Source organism: Trametes versicolor (assembly GCF_000271585.1).
Source record: "Trametes versicolor FP-101664 SS1 unplaced genomic scaffold TRAVEscaffold_16, whole genome shotgun sequence".
Taxonomy (NCBI): Eukaryota; Fungi; Basidiomycota; class Agaricomycetes; order Polyporales; family Polyporaceae; genus Trametes; species Trametes versicolor.
The window spans coordinates 146,454-162,215 of record NW_007360336.1 but is presented as its reverse complement, the minus strand read 5'-3'; the positions used below and the strand labels follow the sequence as shown (position 1 = coordinate 162,215).

At 57.1% G+C, this 15,762-nt stretch overlaps 6 protein-coding genes across 6 annotated transcripts; 3 read left to right on the top strand and 3 right to left on the bottom strand.

Moving 5' to 3' along the window:
• Positions 1 to 171: 171 nt before the first annotated feature.
• TRAVEDRAFT_136698 (nucleotide-binding domain-containing protein) lies at positions 172 to 2,720 on the top strand (the record flags this gene model as incomplete). Its single annotated transcript, XM_008047106.1, has 12 exons — positions 172 to 429; positions 483 to 644; positions 704 to 797; positions 854 to 1,028; positions 1,078 to 1,199; positions 1,255 to 1,400; positions 1,450 to 1,518; positions 1,568 to 1,888; positions 1,946 to 2,042; positions 2,098 to 2,258; positions 2,317 to 2,621; positions 2,687 to 2,720. 12 exons carry the CDS (start codon positions 172 to 174, stop codon positions 2,718 to 2,720), a joined length of 1,944 nt encoding a protein of 647 aa, XP_008045297.1.
• A 236-nt stretch (positions 2,721 to 2,956) lies between these two features.
• TRAVEDRAFT_75541 (uncharacterized protein) lies at positions 2,957 to 4,161 on the bottom strand (the record flags this gene model as incomplete). Its single annotated transcript, XM_008047105.1, has 2 exons — positions 2,957 to 3,536; positions 3,600 to 4,161. 2 exons carry the CDS (start codon positions 4,159 to 4,161, stop codon positions 3,103 to 3,105), a joined length of 996 nt encoding a protein of 331 aa, XP_008045296.1. The 3' UTR covers positions 2,957 to 3,102.
• A 342-nt stretch (positions 4,162 to 4,503) lies between these two features.
• On the bottom strand, positions 4,504 to 5,716 carry TRAVEDRAFT_75540 (uncharacterized protein; the record flags this gene model as incomplete). Its single annotated transcript, XM_008047104.1, has 2 exons — positions 4,504 to 4,900; positions 4,957 to 5,716. The coding sequence occupies 2 exons, from the start codon at positions 5,714 to 5,716 to the stop codon at positions 4,581 to 4,583; spliced, it is 1,080 nt and encodes a 359-aa protein (XP_008045295.1). The 3' UTR covers positions 4,504 to 4,580.
• Positions 5,717 to 7,622: 1,906 nt separating this feature from the next.
• Positions 7,623 to 13,039, top strand: TRAVEDRAFT_156890 (transcription elongation factor Spt6). Its single transcript, XM_008047103.1, has 13 exons — positions 7,623 to 7,845; positions 7,907 to 8,336; positions 8,388 to 8,508; positions 8,558 to 9,274; positions 9,327 to 9,629; positions 9,680 to 10,012; positions 10,064 to 10,588; positions 10,647 to 10,823; positions 10,885 to 11,899; positions 11,957 to 12,136; positions 12,192 to 12,322; positions 12,374 to 12,459; positions 12,512 to 13,039. The coding sequence occupies exons 1-13, from the start codon at positions 7,638 to 7,640 to the stop codon at positions 12,906 to 12,908; spliced, it is 4,623 nt and encodes a 1,540-aa protein (XP_008045294.1). The 5' UTR covers positions 7,623 to 7,637; the 3' UTR covers positions 12,909 to 13,039.
• Positions 13,040 to 13,318: 279 nt separating this feature from the next.
• On the bottom strand, positions 13,319 to 14,642 carry TRAVEDRAFT_40869 (Clavaminate synthase-like protein; the record flags this gene model as incomplete). The annotated part of the gene is made up of 3 exons (XM_008047052.1): positions 13,319 to 13,559; positions 13,623 to 13,880; positions 13,942 to 14,642. The coding sequence occupies 3 exons, from the start codon at positions 14,640 to 14,642 to the stop codon at positions 13,319 to 13,321; spliced, it is 1,200 nt and encodes a 399-aa protein (XP_008045243.1).
• Positions 14,643 to 15,142: 500 nt separating this feature from the next.
• TRAVEDRAFT_136583 (uncharacterized protein) lies at positions 15,143 to 15,746 on the top strand (the record flags this gene model as incomplete). Its single annotated transcript, XM_008047102.1, has 3 exons — positions 15,143 to 15,316; positions 15,372 to 15,554; positions 15,615 to 15,746. 3 exons carry the CDS (start codon positions 15,143 to 15,145, stop codon positions 15,744 to 15,746), a joined length of 489 nt encoding a protein of 162 aa, XP_008045293.1.
• Positions 15,747 to 15,762: the final 16 nt, after the last annotated feature.

Below are 15,762 nucleotides of genomic sequence, written 5' to 3'. Positions count from 1 at the left end.
TCAGCTTGATCGCACCGCTACCTCGCTGTCCGCGCTCGCCTCATCTCTCTCTCCCTCCTCACCCATCCCCGCGCACGCCCCCATACACGAGCGCGACGACCACCGCCCCGACGAGCATCTGCTCGCTCGACTACCCACTCGGCGACCACCATGCTCCGGACACCGTTCGCCATGCGCCCTCTCCATGCGCGGCCCTTGTCCAGGGTCGCGGCCTTCCCGACGCGCTCTCCTCTCGTGTCTTTCGCACAACATAGAGCTTCAACCCGGACGCTCGCTACAGAGGCAACTACTCCTGCACCGCCCAAACTCATCCGACGCTGGCGCACCATCGGTCGTTACACCCTCTATGTCCTCGGCTCCTCCGTCCTCGGCGTTGGTCTTCTCACTGGCGCCATATTCATGCACGATGCATTCACCTACCATGAACGCGTATGTGACGTATTCTCTCATCGAAACGCGTCATAGCCCTCACGTTGCTGTAGCACATCGACGGTGTTCCCATATCGCCGCGCGCCCTGCACCCTGAGCGTGGTGGTCCCAAGAATCTGCCCGTTCTATCGCGGCTTCTAAGCGACTATGAGGATGACGAGAACCGCGACCTGGTACACAAACCGCATCTTGTCATCGTCGGAGGTGGTTGGGGTGTACGTCCACGTCTTGATGTTTCCCTTGCTGAGCCTCATGTCCTCACCTGTACCTCCAGGCTGTTGGTATCCTGGACAAGCTCTCCCCCGGCGACTACCATGTAACTATCGTGTCTCCCGAAACATACACCACGTTCACTCCTCTTCTACCTTGTGAGTGATGTCACCTTGCGATCACACGAGCGTACTGACAGCAAAACAAACCCTAGCGGCTGCGGTTGGAACTGTGTCCGTACGCTCCCTCGTTGAACCCCTCCGCAAGATTGCGGCACGCCTCCGCGGTCATCTCGTCAATGCACGCGCGATTGACTTGGTAATGTCAGAACGCCTGCTCGAGGTCGAAACCATCCGCCCAGACGGCAAGGGCGAGCGCATGTACATCCCGTAGGTCTGCTCGCCGTCTAAATATAGACATTCAGGCTAAGTCTGGCAGATACGACAAACTCATCATCGCAGTCGGCTCCACCTCGAGCACACACGGCGTACCTGGATTGGAGCACTGTTTCCAGTTGAAGACCATCGGCGACGCGCAAGGCATCAGGAAGCGGATTATTGGTACGATCTCGTGCAGTAGAAACGCGACATGTCCCCATTGACCGAGAACTTGCAGACAACTTTGAGGCGGCTTCACTACCGACTACCACGCCTGAGGAGCGTCGCAAGCTTCTCAGCTTCGTCGTGTGCGGTGGCGGCCCCACTGGAGTTGAAACGGCTGCGGAAATATACGACTTGTGCCAAGAGGACCTCATCAACTACGTCAGTATGACTTGAATGGAACGTAGCAGCGCACTAATTTTGCTTGCAGTTCCCGAAGATCTGCCGACAGGAAGTATCGATACACCTCATTCAGAGCCGGGAACATATTCTCAACACTGTACGCACGCCGGTTGGGCGTTTGGATGATCACTCATTTCCGCGCGCAGTACTCGGAAGCCATCTCGCGCTATGCGGAGGACAAGTTCATGCACGACAGCATCGACCTCATCACATCCGCCCGTGTGCAAGCGGTCGACATCGACAAGGTGACGTACTCGCGGCGCGGGCCAGACGGCAAGACGGAGACGCATGAGATCCCGACAAACTTCGTACTGTGGAGCACGGGTATTGCCATGAACCCGTTCACCCGGCGTGTAGCGGACCTGCTCCCGAACCAGATGCACAAGAAGGCTATCGAGGTCGACGCGCACCTGAGGGTCAAGGGCGCGCCTCTTGGCGAGGTGTATGCTATTGGCGATGCGAGCACGGTTAGTTTCAACGTCTAAACATGTTTCGCGAAACTAATATTTGTTCACACAACACAGATCGAAACGTCTGTAGTGCCATACCTGCTTGAGCTTGTTGACGAGGCGGACAAGAACAAGGACGGCAAGATTGACTACGACGAATGGACGATCATGGGTACGTTCATCTGTCTTTGACAACCAAGTCCTCGTTGACTGACATTGCAACCCAGTGTCGCGCATCAAGAAACGCATCCCCATGGCTGAAGAGCAGCTGCAGAAAGTTCGGGAGCTATTCGACCTCTACGACTCGGACTCGGACAACAGCCTCACTCTGAACGAGCTCGCGGTGCTCCTGCAAGAAATCGGCAACAAGATCACCGCCCTGCCCGCCGTACGTACCCTCACGCTCGCCTTCACGCCTCGCCCACCCGCTCATCCGTCGCCCGTAGACCGCGCAAGTCGCCTCACAGCAGGGCAAATACCTCGGCGCGAAGCTCTCCAAGGTCGCGCAGCATCGCAAGGTGCTCGAGGCGAACGGGCTGCGGCCCGAGGAGGGCGACGAGGCGGTCGCGGGCCCGTTCCGGTACCTGCACCTCGGCTCGCTCGCGTACATCGGGAACGCGGCCGTGTTCGACCTCGGCAAATTCAGCTTCATGGGCGGGCTCGCGGCGATGTACGCGTGGCGCAGCGTGTACTGGAGCGAGCAGGTCAGCATGCGCACGCGCGCGCTGCTCATGATCGACTGGATCGTTCGGTGCGTGTCTTAGTGTTCGTGGGGACCACGAGCGAGCGAGCGGGTTTGCTGACGCTTGCGTGCAGCGGAATTTGGGGGCGCGATTTGTCGCGGCTGTAGAGAGACGTGTGCCACCGCTGGCTATTCGTACGTGCGCAATCGCAGCGAAAAGGAGCTCGGGCTGCGCGGGACGACTCCTGCGCCCCGGGATTCGAACTCCAGGTTTGAGTGCTCGAACGCTTATAGTTCAGATAGAGTATACCGCTGCGTTTCCTGTGTATTGTTTTGACTTGCACGCATGCTATGTTACACTGTTACACCTGCACGACGCTGAGCAGGCCTGGGCAGGATATCGTTCAAGCTCCAAAAACGGGTACAGCGCCACACTGCCGGCTTCGAAAGTCTACATGCATGTGATCGGGTACGTGTACAAATTTACGAGTGGAAGGGTGAGTCGCCTCAGATAACGTGTTCAGCATACATCAGTCTCACAGATTTCGCCTCAGTACACATCGTACAGAACCTTCACCGACGCCGCCCGGAGAGTGTTCGCCCAGCCAGGGTACATCGCGCGCATCCAAAGCGCGACGACATCCCCCGGGCGGAGCGCTTCCAAGAAGCCCGCGCCCGGGCCAGACCCCGGGGGCAGCACCGCGCCGTCTGTGCTCCACTCAACGTGGTAGCGGGCGAACTTCCCGCGCGCGACGCGGTTGCGCTGCACGAACCATGCTGGGCCCGAGTCGGCGCCCGCCTCTACGAACGTGTAGCCGAGCGAAGTGAGGAGAGGGCGCGCTGTCTCGGGGGAGCAGTGCGGCCGATTGAGTGTGTCCCAGCAGGACGCGAGCGTGCGCCTGGGATGGTCGCTCAGGGCATCTGCGGAGGACGTGGGCCGGATGATAGTCGCCTCGTACCACGAGTATGCGGCGTCGAAGGTGCCTTATAGTGTGAAGCCACCAAGGTCAGCTAGACTGCGAGCGTCAGGGCATCTGGGGCACATACCTGGCCGTTCGCCGCCCCAGCCCTGGTCGTGGCCCTCGACGTCCCAGACGACCGCCTTGGCGCGCCACGTTTCGCCCGGGGCACCGTGAGGGAGCGGCGGGGTGAGCATGCAGAGGCGCGCCGCACAGCTGCCGCCATCTGGCTTTACGCAGCCCAATCCGGCGTCGATGAGCAAGGGCGCGCCCACGTTGTCCGGCGCATGGTTGTTTGGGTGCGTGTCTGAGCTGTGCTCTGACCTGGCGTTGTTGGTAGTATCGTCGATGTCATCGTCGATCCCATAGATTATATCTCCCATGTCGTCGTCATAGTCGTTGTTGTCGCCGTCGTTATCCTCGTCGTACGGCGCGGGGTCCCAGTCACGGAGCGTACTACGCACGGCGGCGTAATAGGCAGCCTCGTGGAGGATGGAGAAAACGAGCTCCGCGGGTAGGCCACACTGGGCAAGGATACGGCGCACGGCGCGTAGGTCGCTCGGGGTCGGCAGTACCACGGCCGGGAGGGCTGTTTCCGACGTTAGTGGGAGGGAATATTGAGCAAGCAGGCGTTGCGGCTGCGAGGCCATGGTAGCGGTATGAGCAAGGAGGCTTAGCTATAGAAGATCCGATAGGCCAGTTTATGAATGTGCTGCAAGGTTCAGGCGAGGTATGATCATATCAGATTTGGCGGCTACCCAAGGAAGTCCTTGTAGTGGCCAGAAGCGCGAGGCCGATTGAAGTACAGGCATACGAGCACTGGCATGTACTGCCACCATGCAGCCAGATGTCGTATGCGGACAGGCCTATGCTATTCCGAAACATCCTGTGAGGCAGTGAGTAGAACCAACATCTGGGGCGTACATACGCCCGCCCTTCAAAGAGCATTCGATAATGCGGGAAAAGAGGGGGTCGCTGAACCCGTCAGCTCTAGAAGTGATATGAATATGTGTATCGCACCCTTTCAATCGTAAACCGGTACAGCATCCACGTCCCTATCGAACAGTAATCACGCGATGGGAGCCTGTCGCCCGTGCATGCCCTCCCGCCAGCAACCATCCCCGTCACCCTCCACACGGTCGAGCCACTCATCCTTCACGCGGTGGATGCACTTCTGCTGCGGGTCCACCCCAGGCATGAGTTTCGGCATCTCGAGCGGCGGGAGCACCCTCACGGGGACGCGTGCCCGCTCCGCGAGGCGTTCCAGATAGACCAGGTAGTCGCGGAACGCGAGGTGAGTGGGACCCATCCGTGCCACGGGCGGGGGCGCTGGACACGGCTGGATGACCACGCTCTGCAGGTGCGGGAAGCACTCCGGCTCGTTCTCGCCTACACATGAGTATTATTCAGTACATGAAAGCGAAGGTGGCAAAAGGGACACGCACCGATAGCCTGGTCAAGCGTCTCGACCGTGATGCGTGGGTGGTAGTCCAGCCGGGACACGCGCAGGTGTGTCACGTTCGGGGCATGCAAGCCCCACTGCATGAAGTCGACGTCCTTCCCGACCCACGCAAGGATGTGGTGGAGGCGTTTGAGCGCAGGATACAGCGGTTTGTCGCTCGACACGAACGCGAACGGTTGGAAGCTCGGGTCGCCGCCGACGAGCGTGAGCTCGCGCAGATTCGGGAACACGCAGCGGATGACGCTTGTGCTCCGCCACTGCGCCTGCAGGAACGCGAATGTATGCACGTCGGGGGCGACCGCGCGGATCAGCGCTGGGATGATGCGTCCGTACTGCTCGTCGAGCGTGTCCTGCCCCGTGTGCCATTGTTGCGCACGCCGCCGCTGGGCCGCAAGAAATTCCACGCGTGACCTCGGTGGCCCCACGGGCGCAGGCATTGACGGAGATGGAGAGGCTGGTAGGGTAGAAGTGGTGGTTGCGGTCCCGTTGCCGAAGAGCGAGAGACAGAGGTGCCGGACGCGGGGGAGCATGTCGGTGGCGCGTGCGCGCTCATTTTGGAGACACTCGAGGAACTGTTCGATTTGTGTTGGCGAGGTCATGAGGGATACAGAAAAGAAGCGGGCGGGGCGGGAGACCTCGCGGATGCGCCGCGAGACGAGAGAGAGGGAGCAACCGGTCGGGCCGCCGTCGGTGCATGCGTAGAAAGATATGAGGGTCAGCAGCTCAACTGCGAGTTTGTCCATGGCGAGAATGAGGATGGCTGAATCTTGACTCGAGGAGCTGTTATAGCCCTATCTCGCCGACGGATGCAATGGTCGCTTTGCCCGAGGCGGCGTCGATTAACGAATTGGTGCTGACCGCCCGGGAGTCCTGCATATAAATCTGGGATGTGCTGGTTGCGCCTATCTTCATGGGCGCCGCAGGCTGGGCCGTCCTATCTGTCAAGTTGCTGTGCAGGCAACAACACGAAGTCAATGAGATTTGCCAAGGGATTGAATTTGTGACAGGAATATACGCAGACCATCAACGAAGATGCGTGGTTTCAAGATGACAGAGCATCTTCTAGCGTCCTTCTCAAGCTACAATCATCCCGCGCAACCCACACTAGGCTTCGGCCGGTAAAATCCGTCCGCCCAATTGGCAGTGTGTGTTGCGAGCACAGATGGATGTGACGCATGTAAACGCACGATGTCACTCAAAGATACCAATACGCGCCATTTGTTCGTTTTGAAAATGTTCAGGACGGCTGGGCAGTGGGCACCTATAGCTATGGGCCTAGCCGTCCCAGACGCCTGCCTGCAAGTGGTGTCCAAACTTGTTTCCCAAGCACGCCGTCCTGTACGTGATGGTGTGAGGAGTTGTGGACTAGCTGATGGTGAGCTTTGCGATGCGACAGATTCGCAATCATCTGAAGATCCGATGATGAGGACACTGTTGCAGTTGGGCTGCGCCGCTGCGCGCTCGCGGAAGCCTGTGGCCCTGTTACATGCCGCCCATCATAAATAGTGGGGGATGCCGAAGAAGCAGAGCGATGCTGTGAGCGTGTCCTGTAGTAACAGATTGTATGTGCAGCGCACAGTGCACGTTCACACGTCAGCGTGTCCGCGGTTCCGTTCCGAAGTAGAGTTAATATTTGTTCTCTGGGACCCCCGATCCCGAGTGCCGCACTGTAACGGTGGGGCGGTCAGGGAGCGGTAGGTTTGCAGCCCTATTAGTGCCGTCCGTTGAGCTCGCTCATCGGTACGTCTGCCTAGGGGAGACTAATTAGTGCCAACAATGACGACAAACAGCAGAACACGCGTAGGGGTACATGCAACCGCGTCAGCCCATTTAATGTAGACATGAAAGCTATGCCGGGGTGGACATACATTATGGAGTGCAGCTCTGCAGCCACTTGAGCGACTCCATATGTGTAGTCTCCTGTTCGTTCGTAAAGCATTAGTAATGCTAAAAGAGACATATGAAAAGCTCATGGAAGACTCACCATTATCGTCTTCCGTAGCACTTCATTCAGGTTGTGAGGTGAAGTAAGTGGACGGTATAGCGCACCTCGAGGCAAAGGAAGTGTTACAAGCCCCAGTCGGGGCTCGAGGAATACACGCTCTCAGAATCTCAAGAGTTCGACACTCGATGTCCAATCCCGCATACAGTACTCATTGGGAGTTCGGTAGCGTAGGCTAGCGTCTCATTCGATGTTACCGGCTGCGTTGGTGAGTTGTCTAGAATGGAAGCCCTTGGCACGCCACCAGAGCGTGGAGTCTTCCCCAGGACACCTCAAGTTTGTAAGGATAATGAAAAGGTCATGTTCGGGTTCACGGGATGGTGAGAGAAGAAGACGGACGTGAGCAATACCGTCTGTACGAAGTAAGAGCTCCGTTGGTCCTCCCTATTATCGCTATCAATAGGAGGTTAAATCTCCGACGTATACGCTTGTAGCCTGTATTAGCATTATTGTAGCCTGGTTGACTGACGTCTCACCTAGCAAAACAATCAATTTGGTCAGCCGATTCGATCTCAGATTTCTCAGCGCCAATTGTGCAGGAAAGGCAAGACACCAGTTCGACCTTGGCCCTCACTGGTCTCTGGACCACTCTCCTTGCTTCCGTCATGTCCTCCCCCGTCCGTAACCATGAACACGCGCCTCGCGACGACGAAGATGACCCTATGCAGGGCAGCGGACAGGAAGAGGAGGAAGGCGATGCTGTAGCTCCTGCTGGCGCGTCTGATGATAGCTCAGAGGAACCGGAAGAAGACGAGGAGGAAGAGCGGAGGATTAGGGAAGGGTTCATTGTCGACGAGGACGAGGAAGAAGAAGAGGAGGAAGAAAGACATAAGAGTCGGAAGAGGCATAAGAAGCGTCACCACCGATCCCGTATGTATTCGCCCTTATGAGTGTGGCTTACTCTTCAACTCACTACATCTCATATTTACAGACAATGAGGAGGAGGATGCCCTTGACGAGGATGACCTGGAGCTATTGGAGGAGAACACTGGTGCCTCCCAACCTCGTCGGCTCACCCGCATACGTCCGGGACGCGACGCCCAATCACCCCCAGTTCCATCCTCGTCCAGAGCGCGAGCTGTGGTCGAGTCTTCCGATGAAGACCTCGACAATGACGACTTCCCTCGCGTCAATGACATTCACAATATTTGGGACGACGAGAGAGCGGCTGCTGGCCGGGACGACGATGATGTTGACATGGACGACATGGACAACTTCATCGAATACGAGGACGAGGAGGAAGCAGGTGGGGCCATGGATGAGAGTGAGCGCGAGGAGCGTCGGAGGGAGAGGAGACGGCTAGAGAAGGCTAGACGGAGGGCGTTCGGCTCCCGTCCCGAACTGGCTGGGATTGACCAGAAGTGAGCATCTCCTGTTCTCGCACTCACACTAATCACCAATGAACTCTGCAGTGCTTGGGAGGAAATCCACGAAGTGTTCGGTGACGGTCATGACTATGACTGGGCTCTGGTCGATGATGAGGAGAACGCGTACGAGGCAGAACAGGCGAAGCCTGAAATGAAATACCAAGATGTACGTAGTCCGCATCTGTGTTGGCGGAGAGTTGCTGAGATTATCATAGGTCTTCGAACCCTCGGAAATCCGCGCGAGGTTATTGACGGAGGACGACGACCTCATCCGAGCTCAAGACATACCGGAACGACTGCAGTTGGCCACCTCCTCTCTCTCCTCATCATCCACTCTATCAATACACAAGCCACTCACTGAGAACGACCTGCACGACGCAGCATCCTGGGTGATCACCCGTATTTCAAACCGAAAAGAACGCGACTTCTTCCGAGGAGACGGCCAGTTCCACCACCTGTTGGAAGCGTTGGTACAGGCCATCACTTGCGCTCTGCGGTACCTCTTCGTTTCTGAGTTTGAGGTTCCTTACGTTTGGACCCACAAGCGGGACTACATCTCCTACTTCGACCCACAGAATCCCCGTGCACCCGTAGAGCTTCTCTCACTCGAGGAGCTATGGCGCTTGTACGCCGTCGGCCAGAAGTATCGCTCATTGCTAGAGCGCCGCGCCGCGTTGGACGCCCTTTACGCTCGTTTCGGCGCCTCTGACGACTACTTCGACCAAGAGGTGCGCAAGCGGGTTGATACGGCTGAGATGGCCGCGGACGCCATCGAGTGGCTCGGTATGAAGTACCGCGACGGGCAGAAGAGCAAATTCGACGTCCATTTCCACGACGACGAAGACCAGGGTGAAACTCGCAAGCACAAGATGCCTAGCCGCGTCTCTGCCTACGAGTTGGCGAAGAAGAGTATAGTCTCGAAGATTGCCGAGGTACGTGTCGGTGTACATGTTCTCCAGATGGAAGCTAAAGCTTCTATGGTAGGGTTTCGGCATCAAGCCCCACGAAGTCGTCCTTAACTTCATCTCTGATCACAACACCCACTTCGTGGAGGAGCAGGAGTTGAATCCTTTGGCGTTCGCGGAGCAACACGTGGATCCCGATGAAACCCGCGCGCAGCCGGCCGAGGAGCTCCTTACCAGAGCTAGGATGATCATCGCCACAGAGCTTGGGAAGGACCCTCTCCTTCGGCATGAAATGCGGAATACTTTCAAAGCGAATGCCTTGGTATCGGTGACCCCCACCGAACGAGGTATCTCGAAAATCGACCAGCATCACCCGTATTTCGTGAGTATGTCTGTCCTAAGACTTTGGTCCACTTACTGATTCTCCCCCAGAACTTCAAGTACTTGCTCAACAAGAGCGCCGCAGACATGCTGCAATCACCCCAGTTCCTCAACATCCTTGCCGCCGAGTCGGAGCATCTTGTCACGGTTTCGATTACCCTGCGCCCAGACGCAAAGGCCAATTTTGAGCGCAAACTCAATGACGCTTTCGCTTCCGACAGTTTCAGCGATACCGCACGAGCATGGAACGAGGAGCGTTCGCGCGTTATCCAAGAAACGCTCGAGCACCATCTTCTTCCCGCTGGTGTCAAATGGACGCGTGAGTGGATCCGAGAAGAAACCGAAGACTACCTTGCGAAACAATGCGCGCAGAGTCTCCGAGAGGTGAGCACGATTGCCATGCGCACGGGTTCTTTTTCTAAAAACACTTTATAGCGCATCGACGTTGCACCGTATGCCTCGCCAGCGATGAAGCGGGGAGATACGCCTTCCGTCATGGCCATGTCGTGGGGCAAGGGCGACCCGCACAAGGACTCCATTGCAATCGTTTTCATCGACGAGGCAGGCCGGTTGCGCGAGCACACAAAACTCGACAACCTGGTCAACACCGAGAACCAAGACGAGTTCATGGACATGCTGAAGCGTCGCCGGCCTGATGTCATCGCGATCGGAGGCTTCAGCATCGCCACCACGAAGCTTGCACGGCGGATCAAGGAGCTTATTGATAGCACGAAGACCAGCTCCGACGAGGTGCCCACTACGCCGGTAATCTACGTGCATGACGAGGTTGCGCGGATCTATCAGAACAGTCCGCGCGCAGCCGAGGAGTTCAGCGCTTTGACTCCCCTCGGAAAGTACTGTATCGGTTTGGCACGATATGTGCAGAGCCCGCTCAACGAGTATGCTGCCTTGGGCTCTGACATTACGGCGATCACCTTTGAGGACGAGTATCAGCAGCTAGTAGGCATAACAGCGTGCCCTCTTAACCAACCACCTTTACTCATCCCTCTCCTTTCAGGTCCCTAAGGAGAAACTGCTCTCCGCCCTGGAGCGTGTTCTTGTCGACGCGGTCAACAAGGCTGGCGTTGATATCAACCGCGCTGTGACCGATTCGTACTACCAGCACCTTCTACGGTTCATTTGCGGTCTGGGTCCTCGGAAGGCACAGGTTCTGGTCAAAAAGATCGCCTCCATGGTATGCTTATTCCATACACACATGCTGTTTCAGTCCTAACGTCCTAACGTATTGTGTTTAGGGTGGCAACCTCGTGAACCGAGATCAGTTTATCAAGAATGGCCTCCTGACCACGAAGATCTTCTTGAACGCCGCTGGTTTCCTTCGCATCGTCCAAGACTCGGAGCCGAAACCCTCAAAGAACCGCCACGGCGAAGAGATTGACGTCCCCGACCCGCTTGACAGTACCCGCATTCATCCAGAGGACTACGAGCTGGCCCGCAAGATGGCCACGGACGCCCTTGAGCTTGACGAAGAAGATATCCACGACGAGCACCCTTCGCACGTAGTCGCCGTCATCATGCAGGACGATGACAATGTCAAGAAGCTCGACGACCTCAATCTGGATGACTTCGCCGTCAACATGTTCGAAGCGAACAACGACAAGAAGCGGCACACACTGAACGTCATTCGCGCCGAGCTGCTCGATCCATTCGGCGAGCGACGCCCGCCGTTCATCCAGCCCAGTGATTGGGAGGTTCTCACGATGCTCACTGGCGAGTCGAAGCGGACGCTCCATGTCGGTATCCTCGTCTCGGTGCAGGTCGTCCGTGTCAAGGAGAACTTCGTCATTGTGCGCCTTGACTCTGGTATCGAGGGCATGATCGCCAGGCGCTATCTCACGGATGAGGGGGTTCAATGCGCGGCAATTGTGAAGCAGGGACAAACGCTCTCCGGCGTTATCATCGACGTCAAGCTGGATCTCAGCCAAGACCAGTTCACCGTCGAGCTTTCGTCTCGCGACAGCGACGTCAGCGCTGGCGACAGCCAGTTCCGCCGCGTCAAGCATGACGACGCCTGGGACCACACCCAGCATGACCGCGACAAGGAGATGCAGGCGCGCAAGGCGCAAGCCGCGGTTGGCAGGACACGACGGGTCATCAAGCATCCGAACTTCCACAACTTCAACTCGCAGCAGGCGGAGCAGTATCTGGAGAAGCAGCAGCGCGGCGATGTCGTCATTCGCTCTTCATCAAAGGGCGGCAACCACCTCGCGGTCACCTGGAAGGTGGATGACAAGCTGTACCAGCACATCGGTATGTGGTTACGTTTGTATCTAATGCGACGTTGCTGAACACACCGCCTAACTCTAGACGTCGTCGAGTTGAATGCGGATCCCTCCGGACAGGGGGCCGGCTCGAAATTCGTCGTTGACGCGCATCAATTCTCCGATCTGGATGAGCTCATCGTCAACCACGTTCAAGCCATGGCACGGAAGGTGGAAGAGCTGATGGTGCATGAGAAGTTCAAGCCTGGGACAGAGGACGACCTTCGTAAGCGCTGACGTCGAACACGATTTTCCGCACTGCTGACATGACTTTCGTGCAGACCTCTTCTTGCGGAATTTCGTCGCGGCCAACCCTTCGAAGAGTGCTTATGGATTCACCCTCAACCGGAAGAAGCCAGGGCACTTCAACCTCTGCTATCTTGCGAACAAGAACTCCACTGTACAGACTTGGGTATGCGTTTTGATATTGCTTTTTCGCGACATCAAGCTGACGAATATCTAGCCTGTCCGCGTGTCACCACACGCCTACTATCTCTTCGACACGCCAGCGGCAGGTGTGCCAGAGTTGTGCGACGCTTTCAAAGTCCGGTATGTACCCTTCACACCCTGGATGCCGACGTTTGTGCTGACTGTAAACCAGACAAAAATCTATGTCGCTCGGTGGTGGTCTCGGGGGTGCACCAGGAGGCAAGACACCATACGGCGGCCGCACACCCGCTGCCAGGACGCCCGCGCCTGGACACTCCACCCCTGGACACATGTCAGCCCGCCAGGTGGGCCGGACACCCAATCCGTACGGCGGCGCGTCGACACATCCGAGCGTTGCCCCCCCGGGTTCGATGCCCCCGCCAGCGTACGGCGGCATGTCGCAGTACGGCGGTGCGCAGTACGGCGCGCCGCCGCCGGGCGCAGGCTTCCAGACACCCTCGTACCAGCAGCCGGGCCCGTCCGGGTTCGCGCAGCCGCCTGCGCCGGCGGGCGTGCACCCGTCGCGCGCGGCGATGATCCAGGGGAACGGGTGGCAGGGCGGCTTCTGAGCGTGGGGTGTAGGAAATGTAGATCTGCGCCTGCGCGCGCTGGGACAGTCCTCTTGTAGTTGATCTCACTCTCACGTACGTACTTTATCACAGTTTTGCTACCGGCTGTAATACATTGTATACTATTCGCGCTCGATGAAAGGGTGTTGTTGTGTGCGACTGCGCGCAAGATATGCGAATACCTAGACATCCTCCGCGTGGAAGAGTACGCTCAGGCCCTGCGAATGCTTGCTCCTCAGCTTTGGTGGGGTCGCTTAATACCTGCAGGACCTGTATGATCAAATTCGATCCGGTGAGGCGACATTTCTTCCAAGGGACTACTCAGAGCAACGCACCTCGTTGTATTGGGTAGTTTCGAGGTGGTGCAAGCTAACACAGCAATGAAGGATAACCTGTGTCGTACCTCTAAGTTACTCGTCCAGCAATCTCTTCACATCTACGAGAACTTCCTCAAGGCCAGCGAGAAGAGTATGCTCATTCTCGGGGCGTTTTACGAAGTCCTCGTAACATGCCCTGACCCGGGTCTTGATGAGGTCCGGGGACGGCATGAGATCAGAAGGAGTGCGCGGCCACAGCGTGTCGTTGACGCTACATGGCCTGTCCATAGCCAGGCGTAACGCATGTAGGATCATGCGCCAGAACGTCATCCAGCTGATATTGTGCATAGGTGTCAGCACCGCGCCTGGATACAGCACCTGGAAAAGGCGCACGTACTTCCAGCCTGCGTCCTTCTCCACGACATCCTGCACGATCGAGACCCACTCCTGCTTCCACGCTTCTGGGTCTGTATCCGGCGACTGCGCGGATCCATGGGAGAGCAGCTCCCGAACATCTTCAAGGGCGTGCTCTACCTCGAGGACTTTTGCGCACATGGAGGCATAGAGGGAGGGTAGGTTCACAGCGTTGCACCAGTTGTGGTTGATGGATATGCAGTTTGTGAGGTTTTCCACCTGATGATACCATCCACTCGGGCTGGAATGGAGAAGGGCCTGGTCAGCGAGACGCATCTTGACCAAGTACTGATAAAACTTGCACGAAAATGGTCTCTCCCGAGTTCTGTTCGACAATAATAGGCCTCGCTTGGTCGAACAGGGGATGCGTTTCAGGGTCGACATGTCGGACGTCGAAAGCAGTTTCCAGGTGTTCTTCGCCGCCTTTGCGGAAGAGGAGGTGCGTCTGCTCCGGGGGGAACAGCCACCATCGCTTGCGCCCGCAGATGTTTGTGGACCATGAGTACGAGGTGTAGACGTCCCGATGTAGGGGAGTGAACGTCCCAGCGGCTCCGACATACACGAACCGAAAGTCGTCTTCTGTATTCGCCGAATAGTACGCGTTCATCCAGTCGTCGCGAAAGATGTCTGGGGTCGTATAGAATACGTCGTAGGAAGGGAGTTTCAATGTGAGAGTGCGAGCAAGGTGCCAGTCTTTGACGTATAAGCTCTGGCCTTCTCCCGCCTCCCACAAGGAGACGACGTCTCGGAAGAGCATCTGGTCGCGTCGTTGGTCGCTGAACTCGCGCGTAGCGCAGTCGGCAACGGTGACATCCAGATCTCCGTACACGTCCTTCAAGTACGCCCAGTTAATTGTATCGCCTGCTCGTCTCCAGAGTTTATATGCAGGCCAGGAGGATACGAGAGTTGGGCCGATGATCACCGGCTGATTGGGCAACAGGTACGCCTGGAGAAAATCGTCGTAGGAGGTTGGATCGTCGAGTCTGGAGCACGTGGCTTCCATCAAGGCTGTGAAACGATTTTAGCCATTTGTAACGATGAAACGACTGTGTCCTTACGTACGTAGGGATGGCGAGACGCCGGTGACCACGATGGCGTTGAGTGGTTGGGGGCGATAGCTTCTGATTCTAACAAGGACAAACAGAAAGACTTGCTCATTAAGGACGCGTGACGTCATGGCTGTATGCGCGCCTTGCCTGTGGCTGCACGGAACACGTCTCCGCAGCGGGGACTCGTGTCCTTCTACTACTCACTCTGGACCGCACGTCTCTCTTGACAATCGCGACCACCAGCTCCCAGCATGGCTGTCGATATCGAACTGGAAGACTTGTCCAAACCCACCACGAAAACTCAGCCTGATCATACATCCGAGACTGGTGCCCCCCTCCCGGACACCAACTTCCCTGCGGTAGACGACGGAGTGATTCACGCATGGGCATGGGCTTCAGCGATTCTGTGCGTATACATATCTACTTTCATGAGTGCAATACTGAGACTCAGCGAATGTTCGACAGACTGCTCGTGCTCGCCGTTCCCCTAGTACTTTCTCCAAGGCTGCTCCTCTTCTTGTCCGAGACGGGCACTGAGCGGAGGGTTGCTCTGACGCCCCTCGAGTCCTTCATGGCATTCCACACCGGAATATTAGTGTTCGCCATTGCGCTCGCATTAGTGTTCAATGTACGTCCCCAGTGAATCGCGTACTTTCAGCACCCGGTGATTAGCTTTACCTCAGATTCCGTCGGACCCCTTGGACACGACGGCAAAGCGAGGGGCACCTGGACACCCCCTCTTGGGGTCCCTCTCCGTAGCATGTGTTCTCATCTCATTCATCTCGTACAACACCAAGTCCGTGGGCCCTCTAGGCTTTCTGGTGTTCCTCGGCTCAGGCACCATCGGACTCTGGGGACTATGGGCGGTAAGTAACCTCTCCGGTCTCATTATCGTATGCCAGGTTTGCTGACTATCTTGAGAACAGCTCCTCTTTTCGGGATCAGCTTATGTGTCCCGAAAGACCGGGGCTGACAAGCGGACGTCGCGGTTTCTGTTTGGGAATAAGGCTGCAGCATCTGTGCAGAAGAAGCAATGGAAGAAGGGGCGTTCGGCGTAGGACACTCTGGAGTACC